This window comes from Podarcis liolepis, assembly GCF_965112155.1.
Source record: "Podarcis liolepis genome assembly, chromosome: 14".
Classification (NCBI taxonomy): domain Eukaryota; kingdom Metazoa; phylum Chordata; class Lepidosauria; order Squamata; family Lacertidae; genus Podarcis; species Podarcis liolepis.
In genome coordinates, this window is record NC_139569.1 from 8,113,644 (window position 1) to 8,129,672 (window position 16,029).

Here is a 16,029-nt window from a genome sequence, read left to right on the forward strand (position 1 = left end):
CCCTCTCTGAATTTTGTGATAAAACTGCGTGATTTTTGTGTCGCCGAATGTGTTCAGAAAGGCATCCTCAGGGCCGGATTTAGGTTTAATGAGGCCCTAAGCTCCTGAAGGTAATGGGGCCCTTTATATGTCCGGCTGTCCTTGGTCAACAACAAATTGTCACTGATTTTGTGTGTTGAATATATGCTATATGGTGATCTATGGACCTAACGGGTATCTAAAGCCATTTGCACATAACAAAATATGTATTTTATCAAAGTAATTGTTGAATTGAAACCAGTGATATTTTAGGAAGCAGGTTAGCTGGCGGGGCCCATTACTTACATCATAGGAGCCTACACAACACAAAACACTGTTGCTGTGTGTAGGTTCTATTTTATTTGTTTTTTATCTTATATTTTGGAAATTTACATCCAGTTTTTCCCCCTTTAATTTTTTGGGGGGGCCCCAAGAGAGTGGGGCCGTAAGCTATAGCTTGTTTAGCTTATAGATAAATCCGGCACTGGGCATCCTATAGGGGAAAGTGTGCATCACTGCTTTTAACACAATGAGGAACAGTGACCGGTGCAATCCACTATGGAAATGTCAACCAGCCATTCTGGGCTACCTGCTAACTAAGGAGCCGTCGGCCAGAAACCCTGATAAGAAATGCCTCCATCTATGTTCCCCCAGGTTCTGCAGCCATCTTTCTCCCTCCCCACCCACAAATAAAATTTGGACATCAACCCATTTGGCCAAATGTCCAGCGTGATTCTTCCTTCCACCCATACTGCTGATGGAGGCTAAATTCACATTTTAAGACCCTTCGCTGCCCTCTCATCCTCCTCCTCCTGGATGCCCAGATGCAATTGACCAGTCCAGTGCCTGCCTGGCAGCCAGCCCTTTCTTAGATGTGTCCATCAATCCCAGTCAAGGAGTTTGGTGCCAAAACTGATGTGCCAGAGAACAGGCGGGTGATTGGAGACAAATAGAGCCAATACACAGCTGCTGGTGTGGCAGAACTGTCCAATTTTTTTAAAAAAAATATTATTATTTAGGAAAAGCCATTGTAGAAATGCAAATGGAAGCTGTGAATGACAGCCAGGGCCACCCTCTTCCCAGAAAATCTGGGCTGCTTTCCCAAATATATGTTGGTATATCCAACCTCTGCCCCCACCCGGACATCTCTGATGTGAACACAGCTGAGGACCAGATTTCAGCATAAGCTCCAGTGCTGGCTCAGAAGACACTCTGGCCAAGAGCTGGACATTAATTCAAAATGGATTTAAACTCAGCTTAATGGCTACTAGCCATGGTGGGGATTTCTCCTCCCACTCTCAGTAGTGCTTCTGAGTATCAGTTGCTCTTCGGCTTAGGTCCTGCTTGCAGCCTTCTGCACCCAGGGCAGCTGTCTACCAGCTCCACCTGGTATGCAGGCTGAGACCCTACCTGTGTCAGGAGTTCAGCCTACGCTCGAGTAGGATCCTGGTAGAGACACATGCCCGACTGGCATGTTCTCTTCCTCCTGGTCAATCGTTTGGGAGCTTCAAAAGCTTTCTTCTGCCCAAAAATCACAGTGACCAATGCCAAGAGACACCGGCACACTTAGGGATCTGCAGAGTTTGCGCATCATGTGTGACAGACCTTAGCAACTCAGCATTTTGGCTAATCTACTTTATTTACATATAAAAACACATGGAGCACTGCAACATGGCTCCCTCTCTAGCATCAGACAGCAAAGAGCAAAAGAACAAAGGACAATAGTCCCACTTCACAGAACACAGTAACACAAACATCCTGTCTCCGTCACTTCCCACTCTGTGGAGTCAAAACATATACCGTCATGTGAAAGACAACAATCCCATGACTGCAATCATAGACCAGGAATTCTAACAACCTGCCCACAGACTGTCTCGTCAGAGTGGTGCATGCTCTGGTTATCTCCCACTTGGACTACTGCAACGCGCTCTACGTGGGGCTACCTTTGAAGGTGACTTGGAAACTACAAATAATTCAGAATGCGGCAGCTAGACTGGTGACTGGGAGCGGCCGCCGAGACCATATAACACCAGTCCTGAAAGAATTACACTGGCTCTAAGTATGTTTACAAGCACAATTCAAAGTGTTGGTGCTGACCTTGAAAGCCCTAAATGGCTTCGGCCCAGTATACCTGAAGGAGCATCTCCACCCCCATCATTATACCTGGACACTGAGGTCCAGTGCCAACGGTCTTCTTCCGATTCCCTCACTGTGTGAAGCCAAGTTACAGGGAACCGGGCAGAGGGCCTTCTCAGTGGTGGCGCCAGCCCTGTGGAATGCCCTCCCATCAGATGTCAAGGAAATAAACAACTATCTAATGTTTAGAAGACATCTGAAGGCAGCCCTGTTGAGGGAAGGTTTTAATGTTTGAGGTCTTACTGGTTTTTAATTTGTTGGAAGCTGCCCAGAGTGGCTGGGGCAACACCTAAATAATGTTTTTGGAACCCTCCCCTTCCCTTTTTCCATTTTAGGGTATCAGGTTAGCAAAACTAAGACTAAACAGGAAGTGTGAGCATCAGTAGAACTCGAAGCATTCAAATCCGCTTAAAAATGCTGAAATAAATTTTCTGGGTTTTTTTGCTTTGGCTTCTAAGGACTCTTGATCTGAACGTCAACTAACGCAATGTCCCCCTCACCAATAATCCGGATTGATTCCATTGACTAATGGTAGGTTTGCTTTTAAAGGTGATATTAGGAGTTTTTTCTTGCTACGTCCCTGGTAGCAACTAGCGTTCGCTATAGCTGTGTGGATGTAGAAGGATGTCCTCATCAAACATGTGTTTAAATTCGCTACGAGGTTGCCACTGGGAGACCGGTCACCATAGAGGGAAGCCATCCCTAAGGGAAAAGACTCCAGTGGCGTAATCCCAAATGAAATTTGGAGAAAAGGGCTGCCAAGCGATGACACAGAGGCACTCCTGCCCACCGTAAAGGAGCAGAGTGCCTCGTCGCAGCCGTTTAAGTCAATTAGCCAGCGTGATCTGAGCTAAACTTAACAAAGCCCCTCGCCAGTAACCGTTCTGCCATTTTTAATTCAATCAGCCAGAGCTAAACGCGCGGGATTCCCTCAAGCAAAACCCCCACTCTTCAAAGGAGCTCTAATTGAGGCTTTCTCCCTCACGCAGGCGGACAGCGGCAGCAGCTGCCGCCGCCACCAATTCCTTCAGAGCGGCGGCAATTATTGCCTGACAATGGCAAAAGGAGACAGAAGACAATGCAGAGAATCTGATCATATTGGGGATAGGCCAGAGTTTTCGGCCTCAGATGTTATTTTGGCTAAAAGTAAAAGCACTAGGCAGAGCTTCGACTGGTGTGGTCTAAACCACTGAGCCTCATGGGCTTGCTGATCAGAAGGTTGGCAGTTCGAATCCTCATGATGGGGTGAGCTCCCATTGCTCTGTCCCAGCTCCTGCCAACCTAGTAGTTCAAAAGCACACCAGGCAGGGTATAAATTATTTATTATTATTATTATTATTATTATTATTATTATTATTATTATTATTATTATTATGTTCTTCCCTTGAGCATACTAGGAATGTGGAAGCAGCTGCAAAACATGGAATGGCAAAGGAGAAGTTGCATCACAACTGAAGGATCATATTGCCACTTGGCTATCTAAAGTCCCCCCCCCCCCCAATACGACTATTAAATCCAGAGTCCAAATTCACCAAGTTGCACTATGGCCTGGTTGGCAAAGGAGGACGTCTCAGGCTGGTGACAGGTAACTCCGTGAGCCACACCCCTTCCCTTTCATAGACTTCCAGATACTTTGAAGGATCAGCTCTCAGCTCCCAGGTTTGCAATTCAGAAGATTTCCAGCTTCTTCCCTGGGCGCCACCAGTTTAAAGGAGCCCAGCGGTCTGACTCTGTATAAGGCAGCTAGCTTCCGAAGGCTCCGGTGTACGATTTGCATGCATGCTTTGCCTCTGCGGTCTAAGCTGATTAACTTGCGCACTGGGATCGGTAACTCTGAATTAATTCATGCCATGAATAAATGAACGGCGTCTAGCACTGTTTGTTTCAGCTGTGAAGTGGAAAACTCCTGAAAGGTGCATCAAGAACCTTGCATCCCCTTGAACCCAGCGCTTCAGGTAGTCAGCAGGGTTACCTGCCACAAAATCTGGCCTTACACACACACACACACCACAGATACAGGGGTATTTTGACAGTGCCAGCTTGCGAAGTTGAGTAGTCTTGGGATGGACACAATGTCAAGGCCTGTGCTGGATCTGTGGACAGCTCTCCATTCGGGGCAAACCTTTGGTTAAGATTCTGGTTTTGACTTGCTCTTCCATCGGGCCTTTTAGTTTACTTCTTGACCCAGCCACCTAGCCCATCCTTTAGTGTGGGGAGTGGATGGCGCTGTGGTCTAAACCACTGAGCCTCTTGGGCCTGCTGATGGGAAGGTCAGCAGTTCGAATCCCCAGGACAAGGTGAACTCCCGTTGCTCTGCCCCAGCTCCTGCCAACCCAACTGTCTGAAAGCATGCCAGTGCAAGTAGATAAATAGGTACCACTGCGGAGAGAAGGTAAACAGCGTTTTTGTGCATTCGGGCACTCGTTATAGTGTCCTGTTGCACCAGAAGTGGTTTAGTCATGCTGGCCACATGACCACATATCTGCAGACAAACGCCGGCTCCCTCGGCCTGAAGCGAGATGAGCGCCGCAACCCCATAGTTGCCTTTGACTGGACTTAACCATCCAGGGGTCCTTTACCTTTTTTACCATCCTTTTGTTTTGACTTGCCCTTTGCCCTAAAGTTCTGACTTACTTGTCCAGAGCTCCTAATTCCTGTCACCCCTCAGACTCAGCCCTGATAAGGCCCTCTCTCAAATATCCTCTGCACTTAACGGAATCTGCTCTACAGTGGTACCTTGGTTCTCAAACGCCTTGGTACTCAAACAACTTGGAACCCAAACACTGCAAACCTGGAAGTAAGTGTTCCACTTTGCGAACGTTTTTCAGATGCCGAACATGCTCCGTTTTGGGTGTTACACTTCCATTTTGAGCATTACACTGAGGTCTGTCTGGTTTTGCTATTTATTTTGCATTTTTGTTTTTGCAGCTTTTTTTCTTTGTTTTTTTGACTGTGTGGAACCCAGTTCAGCTACTGATTGATTGATTGTGTGACTGCAGTACATTGTTTATGGCTTTCATTTTATGGGTCAATGGTCTCGTTAGATAGTAAAATTCACGTTAAATTGCTGTTTTAGGGGTTGTTTTTAAAAGTCTGGAACGGATTAATCCATTTTGCATTACTTTCTATGGAAAAGCGTGCCTTGGTTTTGGAACGCTTTGGTTTTGGAACAGACTTCCAGAACGGATTAAGTTTGAGAACCAAGATACCACTGTATTACCATTTCCCATCCACAGGTGAAAATGGAACCGATTGTCTGAGAAAGAAACATCCTGAAAACATTCACCCTTCTTCCGTCCGCCCTCTCCCCTCCCTCCTCTTGAGGACTCGTGTTCTGAAGAGCAAAGCTGTTTCTCATTCTACACTTGAATCTTTCCACGGCTAATGCCAATTGAGTATTCTAAAATGGTAAATGGCCGCTCTGTTCTTAAGGAACATGGAAAAGTAATATCTCTCTCCTCTCCCCCCGATGTGATTAAAGCCCTTCTTCTAAGTCATTATTCTTAGCTCAAGCGGGTTGGGTTTAGGTAAGGCTCAACATCATTTCCATACGCTAATGGCTTCATAAAAGCTCCGTGATAAAATATGATATTGAGATCGTTATAATTCTGAGGCCGAAATGGGGACGTAGCTCTCACTTAAAACCCAAATGTCGCTGTGGATTTGTCCTGGGGGGATGTGGACGGGGGTGTGGCTGGATGTCAAAGCAGATCGGAGCCCAGGCAGAGGGACAAAAACAGAAAGGAACAGGAAGGTTTGCAGCTCAGTGGCAAATACCTGCCTGGCATGCAGAAGGTGCCAGACTCAGTCCCCAGCATTTGTGGATAGGGCTGTGAGATACCCTCTGTCTGAAATCCAAGAAAGCTCTGTAGAGAGTTCTCAACTAGATGGAGCAACAGCCTGACTTGATATAAGGCGGAATGTCCTATACCTCAGGTTAAGTACTTAATTCGTTCTGGAGGTCTGTTCTTAACCTGAAACTGTTCTTAACCTGAAGCACCACTTCAGCTAATGGGGCCTCCTGCTGCTGCCGCGCTGCTGGAGCACGATTTCTGTTCTCATCCTGAAGCAAAGTTCCTAACCTGAGGTACTATTTCTGGGTTAGCGGAGTCTATAACCTGAAGCGTATGTAACCTGAAGCGTTTGTAACCCGAGGTACCACTGTGTGTGTGTGTGTGTGTGTGTGTGTGTGTGTAAAATTTAAACCACTCTTCTGTATTCAGAACAATGAGGACTAGGAACTTTCTCAGGGAAGGGTTGTAGCTCACTTGTAAAGCGAACCTGCTTTTGCATAAAGAACAGCCCCTGCCACCTCCAGACAAGGCTTGGAGGGAACCCGATTTCAAATCCTGGAGAGCTGTTGTGTGAGAGGGGAAGGGGTTGTTAGATCAAATTAGTCGTATTGATTCGCATGCTGTCGGAGGGCTTTGTTGTTGTTTTGTTGGGCTGCGAATAATAAAATAATAATGATAATGATAATAATGATAATAATGATAATAATAATAATAATAATAATAATAATAATAATAATAATAATAATAATAATTTATTTATACCCTGCCCGTCTGGCTGGGTTTCCCCAGCTACTCTGGGTGGCTTCCAACAAAATATTAAAAACACGATGATACATCAGTCATTAAAAGCTGCTCCAAACATGGCTGCCTTCAGATGTCTTCTAAACGTCAGATAGTTGTTAATTTCTTTGACATCTGATGGGAGGGCGTTCCACAGGGCAGGTGCCACTACCGAGAAGGCCTTCTGCCTGGTTCCGTGTAACTTGGCTTTTTGCAGCGAGGGAACCGCCAGAAGGCCCTCAGAGCTGGACCTCTGTGTCCGGGCTGAAGGATGGGGGTGGAGACGCTCCTTCAGGTATACTGGACCGAGGCCGTTTAGGGCTTTAAAGGTCAGCACCAACACTTTGAATTGTGCTTGGAAACGTACTGGGAGCCAATGTAGGTCTTTCAAGAATAGTGTTATGTAATGTATGTTATAAGGGGGAGCCACACCGGGGTGAAGGTGCCTTCTTTTGTTTGTCCTGTGCTAGTTTCAATTTGTTGGTTAGTTTTTCTAGTAAGGCTAGAAAAACGGTTGGGTACCAGTGGTCTATGTTCATTCCTGACAGGTCCCTCCAGTGTTTAGTTATGTTGCTCCTGGATGCTGAGAGGAGGGGGCTTGTGAGTTCTTTCTATTGTGAGTGTGCATTATTGTCTTGGAAAAACACACAAGAAAAACTTGCTGCCGTCAACTGAAGGTGACCAGCCATTCCTGGGCCCCCCAAATCTTTCTCACTGGCAAGGAAAACTAATTAATGAATTGAAAGAGAACCTACCCACATGGTGCTGACACAAAAACCTTGCATCATCATCATCATCATCATCATCATCATCATCATCATCATAATTTATTTATACCCCGCCCATCTGGGGTATACAAACACTGCAAAAAATGGAAAGTCTACTACCCCCCCTTCTTTCTCTCCCAACCTTGCACTATCCGTAACATTAGGGTCTCACTTCAAATGTAACTGATCTGTAGAAAGGTCTCTATGAACCGAAAGCAGAGATGCTGCGTGCAATTTTGTTACCCAAGAAAATCTTTAGTAAAAGCAATTAAACAAAAATCCTGGAGAGCTGCTGCCAATCAGTGCAGACAGCACCAAATGTGCTGATGAGGCGGGGTAGAAATTTAATAATAAATTAAATAAACCACTAGTGCAGCAACCTCAAGAGGGCCAGAGGCTCCTCATCCCCATCGTAGGTGAACGAACCGTCTGTATCGATTCCCGCCACACCTTGTGGCAGGGAGTTCCACAGTTGCCCGGAATTCTGGACATGTTGGGTAACATCCAGGCTGTAACAACCGCCGGTGGTCAAAACCGCCATCCGAACTGAATGTTTGGTTGGCTCACCGAGCAAAAAGCCAAGTCACCTGTTTGGCAGGTGTAAGGGGCTGGACTGAGGAAGAATGGTGGGAACTGCTCCCTCTCTTCCTGCACCTTCCCAAGAAGAGGAGGACAGTGTAGATTTAGAACAGTGGCTTGCAGAAGGCCATAGCTAAGAGGCTGCAGAGGGGAACAACTGGGAAAAATTGGGAGAGCAGTAGGAAGAAGAAGCACTGGGGAGAGACAGCTGACAGACTCAGTGTCTCTTGAAAGCCTTCCTGAACCTCTCTCTCCCAGAGCAAGGTGTGCATGAGAGTAATAGAACAGAAAACCCAGAGGCAGAAAGCACAGATCAGCCGGCGCCGGGGTGACGTAGAATAGGGTGGGAATTTACTTGGAGCATTGCCGATAACTAAGAGAGACCGCATTCCTTCGTCTCTCTCTGTGAATATTCATCATCATTCTTTATTACGGTCCAGAGACCCAACAAATCGTTACAAAGCAATGCACAATTCAGACTAGCCTACCTCCAGGTTAAACAAGCATTTTCTTCAGACTTAAAGATAAGGGATCATTGGTTCTTGCAACCACCGATAAAAACTTCGCCACTGCTAATGTTCTAGCATTTGTCTGGTCTCCCAATAGGAACCTGACATAGCGAGCCTCTGATTTTCCCGGGAAAGGTACCAGCAAGGGTAATATCAGTTCAGCCCTGGCTTGCTCGTATTTCACACAGTGCAGCAAAATATGTTTTATAGAATCGATGTCTTGAGCACACGAGCAAAGTCTGTCTTGGTAGGGAATTCCTCTCAACCTGCCACTGTGAATATTGAATAAACTACCTGGTAAGAACTCTTCTAGTTTTTTTGCTTCCTGGCACCCTACTGTGAGAGGAATAGGATTCCCTGAAGCCTTGACAGCGCGACTCTTCCCTTACCTCAGCCTGGAAACCCTCCACTAGGATGGCAACCAAGAGGTTGAAAAGGACGTAGTTTCCGAAGGTCATCAGAGCCACGAAATAGAGAGCCGCCCAGGAAGAGGTGGAGGCCATCCCGTTGTACAGAACCACGTTCCAGTCTTCTTGGGTGAGGATCTGCACACAACATGGAGAGAGAGAGAGACCAAGGGAATGAGAGATCAGTCCAGAATAGCAGGCTTTTATCTCAGGTGGGGGCTTCTACCACGACAGAGCCTTTTCTGTGGCTACCCCCAAAGAACAAAGAGGTAGAACAAAGGGTACTGGGAACTGGGTTTCCAACTCCTAAAATTCCCACACAAGAGATCCACAAAACTTGTCTTGAAGGGAAAATGTGTTACATGGATTCCCAGAGGGACTCCCCAGCAAACTGTCGCAACTGTGCAGGCGGTAACGTTTAATTTCTGAACTCAGAACTGAAAGGGAAACACTGAGCTCAAAAATAGAAGGCTGCAAAATGAATATTCGCAAAACATTGCCAGGCATCACCCCTAGAAACTCACTACGAACAGGGCAAGCCGAACCATGTCTACTCAAAAGCAAATCCTGATGAATTTACTCCTTACTCGAAGGGGATTAGAATTGTTGTCTAAATTCCACCCTCCAGTACTCCAGCTCTAATCTGAAGGCAAGAAGGTGGTCACTTTCTGGGATGAGGAACTGCAATTCCCAGGCCTCACTGAGACTCAGGTTTCCAGGAGGATATTGTAGACACAGTGCCAGAAAAAGCTGGTAGGGATCCTTCTGATTGAAAGGATCCATTGCTGGGATTCCCGTTGCTGCCTGTCCTTTGCAATACAGTGGTACCTTGGGTTAAGTACTTAATTCGTACCGGAGGTCCGTTTTTAACCTGAAACTGTTCTTAACCTGAGGCACCACTTTAGCTAATGGGGCCTCCTGCTGCTGCCGCACTGCCGGAGCACGATTTCTGTTCTCGTCCTGAAGCAAAGTTCTTAACCCGAGGTACTATTTCTGGGTTAGCGGAGTCTGTAACCTGAAGCGTATGTAACCCGAGGTACCACTGTATATACAAGGAGAGTCCAGCATCCTGTTCTCATGGGGGCCAACTAGATGGCCACTCTGGGCGGCTCCCAACAGAACATTAAAAACACGATAAAACATCAAATGTTAAAAGCTTTCCTAAGCAGGGCTGCCTTCAGATGTCTTCTAAAAGTCAGATAGTTGTTTATTTCCTTGACATCTGATGGGAGGGCATTCCACAGGGCTGGCGCCACCACCAAGAAGACCCTCTGCCTGGTTCCCTGTAGCCTCACTTCTCGCAGTGAGGGAACAGCCAGAAGGCCCTCGGAGCTGGACCTCAGTGTCCGGGCAGAACGATGGGGGTGGAGATGCTCCTTCAGATGCTCCCCTTAGATGCTCCAATGGGAAACTTGCAAGCAGGCGCTGAGCAGAACAGCACTCTCTCTGCTTGTGATTCCTAGTCAGAGGCAGAAATTTGCCATGGTGGCTGGTAGCCGCTGATTTGGGATATCAGTGGAGGACAAGAACTCTTTGACCTCAATTAGTCCAGCCTCAGCCAAGACAACTGTCTTCAGAACTGCCGCAAAGCTGGAGCGACCCGCAAGAGGGTATTGGCCCAGCAGGGAAGCTATGCTGGCTTGATTTAGCAACATGGCTCCCATTAACCTCAGCTGCAAGAGCTCAACTCCTTTGCCGGATTTATTTACCCGCAAGATTTGCAGTGACAATAGCGGCGGCACCTCCATTAAAATGAGGCAATGGATGGCGCGAACTGTACAACGCCAATGTCAATTTCTCCCGGCAGTCAATTATTTAATCGCCGTCTCTTGTTTACCAAGACAGGTTGGTCTGAGGCGGGCCGAGCCGGTTGTTTTTCTCGTTCCGGAGAAGCTTTTTCAAATTACTTGTCCTCCAAAGGCCATTTGTGACATGAAGTCTGCCCAGATCTTGTACTTGGAAAGACAATGTGACTCCTCATGAAGCAGGGCAGGTCTGTTTTGCCCACCAGTGTACAAGAACAACAGCCGTGGTAGTTCACACCAAAAAGATCTGCTCGGTGCAGCAAACTGCTTCTGACTATAGTCAGCCGGGGTCTCTGAGCAGGGCAGGGAAGGCAACAGAGCCCTCTTAGGCTGTTGTTCCATGTCACTACGTAAAGGTAAAGGTAAAGGGACCCCTGACCATTAGGTCCAGTCGCGGCTGACTCTGGGGTTGCGGCGCTCATCTCGCTTTATTGGCCGAGGGAGCCGGCGTACAGCTTCCGGGTCATGTGGCCAGCATGACTAAGCAGCTTCTGGCGAACCAGAGCAGCGCATGGAAACGCTGTTTACCTTCCCGACGGAGCGGTACCTATTTATCTACTTGCACTTTGACGTGCTTTCGAACTGCTAGGTTGGCAGGAGCAGGGACCGAACAACGGGAGCTCACCCCGTCGTGGGGATTCAAACCACCAACCTTCTGATCGGCAAGTCCTAGGCTCTGTGGTTTAACCCACAGCACCCCCCGTGTCCCCATGTCACTTTTCAACAGAGCCCAGTGACGGAAGCACACAGCTGTATTTCAGAATGGTTTTTATATGTATGTCACTACATGCACACATATAAAAACCATTCTGAAATACAGCTGCGTGCTTCCATCACTGGGCTCTGTTGAAAATCAGGAATCAGGAAGTGACCTCTCAAGACAGTGGAACAACTATTTTCTTACCTCTGGCGCTGTGATCTTCTAGGTGACATGGACCCTGTTACACAGTTGAATGTGCATGCATGCTCCATCCATTTCCCTCCTTCCTCCCCACCCCTGGGTGCTGGCAACAGATGGGACTGTGAGATTTTGTCTGTCTCCTTATGCTTTGTTCTTGATCTTCCCCTCCCTGTTAGTAAAATCTGCTGAAGAACAGCTATGGTGGCTTTCATTGTCCATCTGACACCTAAAGAACAGCCTCTGGAGTGTATCACGTATTCACCACCTTTTAGTGGGGAGGTGTAGCCTTTGGGGTCTTACCTGGAACACAGTGACGATAGCCCACAGCAAGGAATCAAAATTCTTCCTATCCGGCATCGTGTCCCCTGTGTCTGTTTTCAAGCCAAACTTGCATCCGAAAAGATGCATGCCAAGAATGCTAGGAAGAGAGAAGGAGAGAGGAAGGAACTTGTAAATAAAATGAAACGTTCAAGGGTGCTTTGCACCAATGGTTCCCAACCTTTTCGATATGGGAACTCACAACTCCAAATTTACATAGCATGGTGACCAATTGGTTCAATGACACACAAAGTTTGGACCGCAGGCCTTTGGCAGCTGTCAGGGAACTGCCATCAGCTCAGAGGGGAGAGGTGGAAGGGCAGTTGTGTTGCAGGGAGTCTCTGAAGATCTTGCGAAGCAGTTCCTCCACTGGCGAGGAAGAAAGCCCCGCCTCCAGTGGGGTGCAGGGACCAGGAGATGCTAGGGAGAGCCCCAACATTGAGCCTGAGCAAACCGGAGAGGAGGGAAGTACCCCTTTGCCAGCGCCCACTCTGCGCAGTAGGTTTGGGTGCAGAGAGGGGAGGAGAAGGATGGGGGTCACATGACTGTTATGCTGGGGGAGGTACAAGGACCGGCCACTCCCAGATTCTGCTAGCGACTGAGCAGACATGGACTTGCGACGCTCTGCACTGTAAATAGTTTGTATTAATAATAAAGGCTGGAAAAGACAGGTTGGAGTCTTGCCTGCTTGCTCTCGAGCAACCACACCAGCACCCGACAGCAGCCATTGGTTTCATGCATTGTAACTGCAGTTTTGCCTGTTTTATAAGTGAGATTTGACGCATCTAAGGCAAAAATGAAACAGCCCACGACTCGCTTGTATGGTGTTTGAGACCCGCTTGCAGGTCACGTATGACCCAGAGGTTGGAAAACGCTGTTTCACACCAACCTTTGCCAGCCAGGCGCACTGCAGGACTGATGGACTACAAATCCCATGTCGCCTCTTACTTGCTTTCGCCCCTAATTCCTCTACCTTTGGGTAAATAATTGTTCCGTGCGTCCCTGAAATGCACAAAGTGACTGCTAGATTTTACTTGGAAACATTCCAGGTTTTGCAGCGCACCCCTCCAGGAATTTTGCAAATGAAGTTGACGTTTGATGGAGGGAAATGTCAAATAAATAGCTACTGCGCTTTGCATAACAAATGCAAATCAAGAGTTTCTAGCCAATTTGAGGCGGGGGGAGGGAGGACCATTCTCACCCCCATCCCCCTCCCTGTTCTGTTTCCACGACATCCTGGGTTTCAGTTCAGCTGCCTCAATGATGTTTGCCATCAATCAAGAACAACGGAGCAATTGTTTCGCTCTTGTTGTCACTTTGCGTCCTTCATTTGTCTCTGGGGTGGCAGGATCTGGTGGAACAGCGAGACTGAGGAGAGGGGAATCCATCTGCCGAGCACCCAGCCTGTCAGTCTATTGTGAGTTGAGCTGTCATCCACGCACCGCTCGGCAAAGGGGCACCATTGTCATTCTAATCTAGGCGGCAGCGGAGATGAATGGAAAAAACAAAACATAGCAATTAACCGGAGAGGAAGGGGTTGCGCACGCATGCCGGCACATACCTGAAGATGAAGATGAAGAGCATGAGGAGCATGCAGAAGGTGGCCACGTTGTCCATGGTCTTCATCAGGACGACCAGCTGGCGTCGGAGAGCGGGCATGAAACGCACCAGCTTGAGGACCCGGAGAAGCCGGAAGGTTCTCAGCACCGAGAGGCCTCCGTCCGATTGGCCAATGATCTCCCAGACGCTGTGGGGTGAAACAAGAGGCTGTCTGAACTTGCATGAATGGCTAGGGCTGTAATAACTGAAAGTAGAAAGGCCGGCTGCCTCGGGTGGTGGGTGGTAAGGTAAAGGGACCCCTGACCATTAGGTCCAGTCGTGGCCGACTCTGGGGTTGCGGCGCTCATCTCGCTTTACTGGCCGAGGGAGCCGGCATACAGCTTCCGGGTCATGTGGCCAGCATGACTAAGCCGCTTCTGGCGAACCAGAGCAGCGCACGGAAATGCCGTTTACCTTCCCGCTGGAGCGGTACCTATTTATCTACTTGCACTTTGATGTGCTTTCGAACTGCTAGGTTGGCAGGAGCAGGGACCGAGCAACGGGAGCTCACCCCGTCGCAGGGATTCGAATGGTCGACCTTCTGATCGGCAAGTCCTAGGCTCTGTGGTTTGACCCACAGTGCCACCCGCGTCCCGTGGTGGGTGGTATTATTATTATTAATTAAATTTGTATACCACCCTTCATCCGTAGATCTCAGAGCACTCCGCAGCATAAAATGACAATATAAAAACCACATAATACATAGTAAGATTAAGAACAAACCAATAATCCCCACTCCAGCAACACATTTAAAAGGGCATTGGATGTCAATCAGCTGAAGGCCTAGGTCAGGGGTCAGCAAACCTTTGCAGCAGGGGGCCGGTCCACTGTCCCTCAGACCTTGTGGGGGGCCGGACTATATTTTGAAGAAAAAAAAGGAACGAATTCCTATGCCCCACAAATAACCCAGAGATGCATTTTAAATCAAAGGACACATTCTACTCATGTAAAAACACACTGAGTCCCGGACTGTTCACGGGCCGGATTTAGAAGGCAATTGGGCCGGATCTGGCCCCTGGGCCTTAGTTTGCCTACCCATGTTCAAGAAAGATTTCGTTCCCAATCTGACTCATTTCTGTACATTTTTTATCCTTCTCCACAGCTGGGAAAAGGTTTCCAGAGCAGGTTCCCAATGACCCCTGCACTCATGCTTGCAGTCTAAAAGCCACAGCGCAAAAGGAAAAAGGGACTGGGAGGGAGGAGGGATAAAAATAAACCCATCGTTGATTCCAAGCAAGGAAATACAAGTTCTGTCAACATCTTCCAACTGGAAAGAGCATTTTGACTGTCTCCAGCCCCAGATTGTGTACACGGTCTCTCCCCCTGTGCCTCTGAAGATGCAGTTAAACAGACCAGCTTACCTGATCACAACAATGATGCCGTCAAAAATGTTGTACGGGTTCTTGATGTATCCCCAGATGCCAAAGGCAAGTAGTTTCAGGAGCATCTCCAGGGCAAACATGCTTGTGAAGACGATGTTGCTGATCTCCAGGGCATTTGTCAACTCGTCCGGCTACGGGAGAACAGGAAACAGCAATGAGCAAAGGGAGAGTGCAGAACTGTTGCCAACATCTCAATAGTCCCCCGCAGACCAGACCCAGAAGGCATCTCCTACAAAACCTCGTAATGACAGTCTTGCTAATTCAGACATTATAGGTTTGATGTTCTGGTTCCTGAAATGGACAATCAGATGACTCTGGCAAGCCAACAAGCAGAAGAGAAAACAGCCCTCTTCCTTGTTTCTCATAGAATAGAATAGAATATTAACAGATATACTGCTTCTAAACCTGGAGGTTCCGTGTAGCTATAATTCGGTATCAGAGAGTTTGAACAGTTCCCATAGGTATAGTAAACATCCATTGATAGCTGACATTTCCCTAAACACTTGTAGTTAAGAATGTGCAAGCTTGTGAGGTATTCCACTGCATTTGATTGGGGGGGAGGCTTGTTTCAGCCAAAGGACTGCCATTGTCATGTGGACAAAGACATCTCTGCCTAACGGTAGAGCCGGCCCTACACAAATGTCCAAGTTTGAATGTTGGTGTCTCACTCTGCCTAATGGTAGAGCCGGCTCTATGTAAATGACAAAGTTTGAATGCTGGTGTCAAACACATCTCACTTTGCCTAACGGTAGAGCCGGTCCTACACAAATGTCCAAATGTGAATCCCAGAGTCAACCATATGTTGTTGGACTTGGAAAAATAGTTATTGGGCGGAAAGTGAAACAAATTATCGAGTGTTTCTTCTCTGGAGTTGATTTACATCTAAATCCACTTCTTTCTTTTTTTTTTGATTCCGCTATATAAAAGATTAGGTCGGCAAAGAGTTTTCAAGAACGATTTAGCAATTTAATTGTAAGAGCAAGAATTGAGCTCCCCTATAAACAGACGTCTCCAGAGGACCCTGGTAATTGAAG

General features: G+C 47.5%; 1 protein-coding gene across 3 annotated transcripts in view; it reads right to left on the bottom strand.

Moving 5' to 3' along the window:
- The window catches only part of CACNA1H (calcium voltage-gated channel subunit alpha1 H), a 371,014-nt gene that overhangs the window by 67,873 nt on the left and 287,112 nt on the right, over window positions 1-16,029 (bottom strand). For all 3 annotated transcript variants that reach the window (XM_083474111.1, XM_083474110.1, XM_083474109.1), the window contains exons 11-14: window positions 14,975-15,126; window positions 13,576-13,761; window positions 11,997-12,114; window positions 8,973-9,128 (exon numbers count right to left, since the gene is read on the bottom strand). In XM_083474111.1, the coding sequence (XP_083330237.1) occupies window positions 8,973-9,128; window positions 11,997-12,114; window positions 13,576-13,761; window positions 14,975-15,126 (612 nt within the window). The remainder of the gene's footprint in view (window positions 1-8,972; window positions 9,129-11,996; window positions 12,115-13,575; window positions 13,762-14,974; window positions 15,127-16,029) is intronic.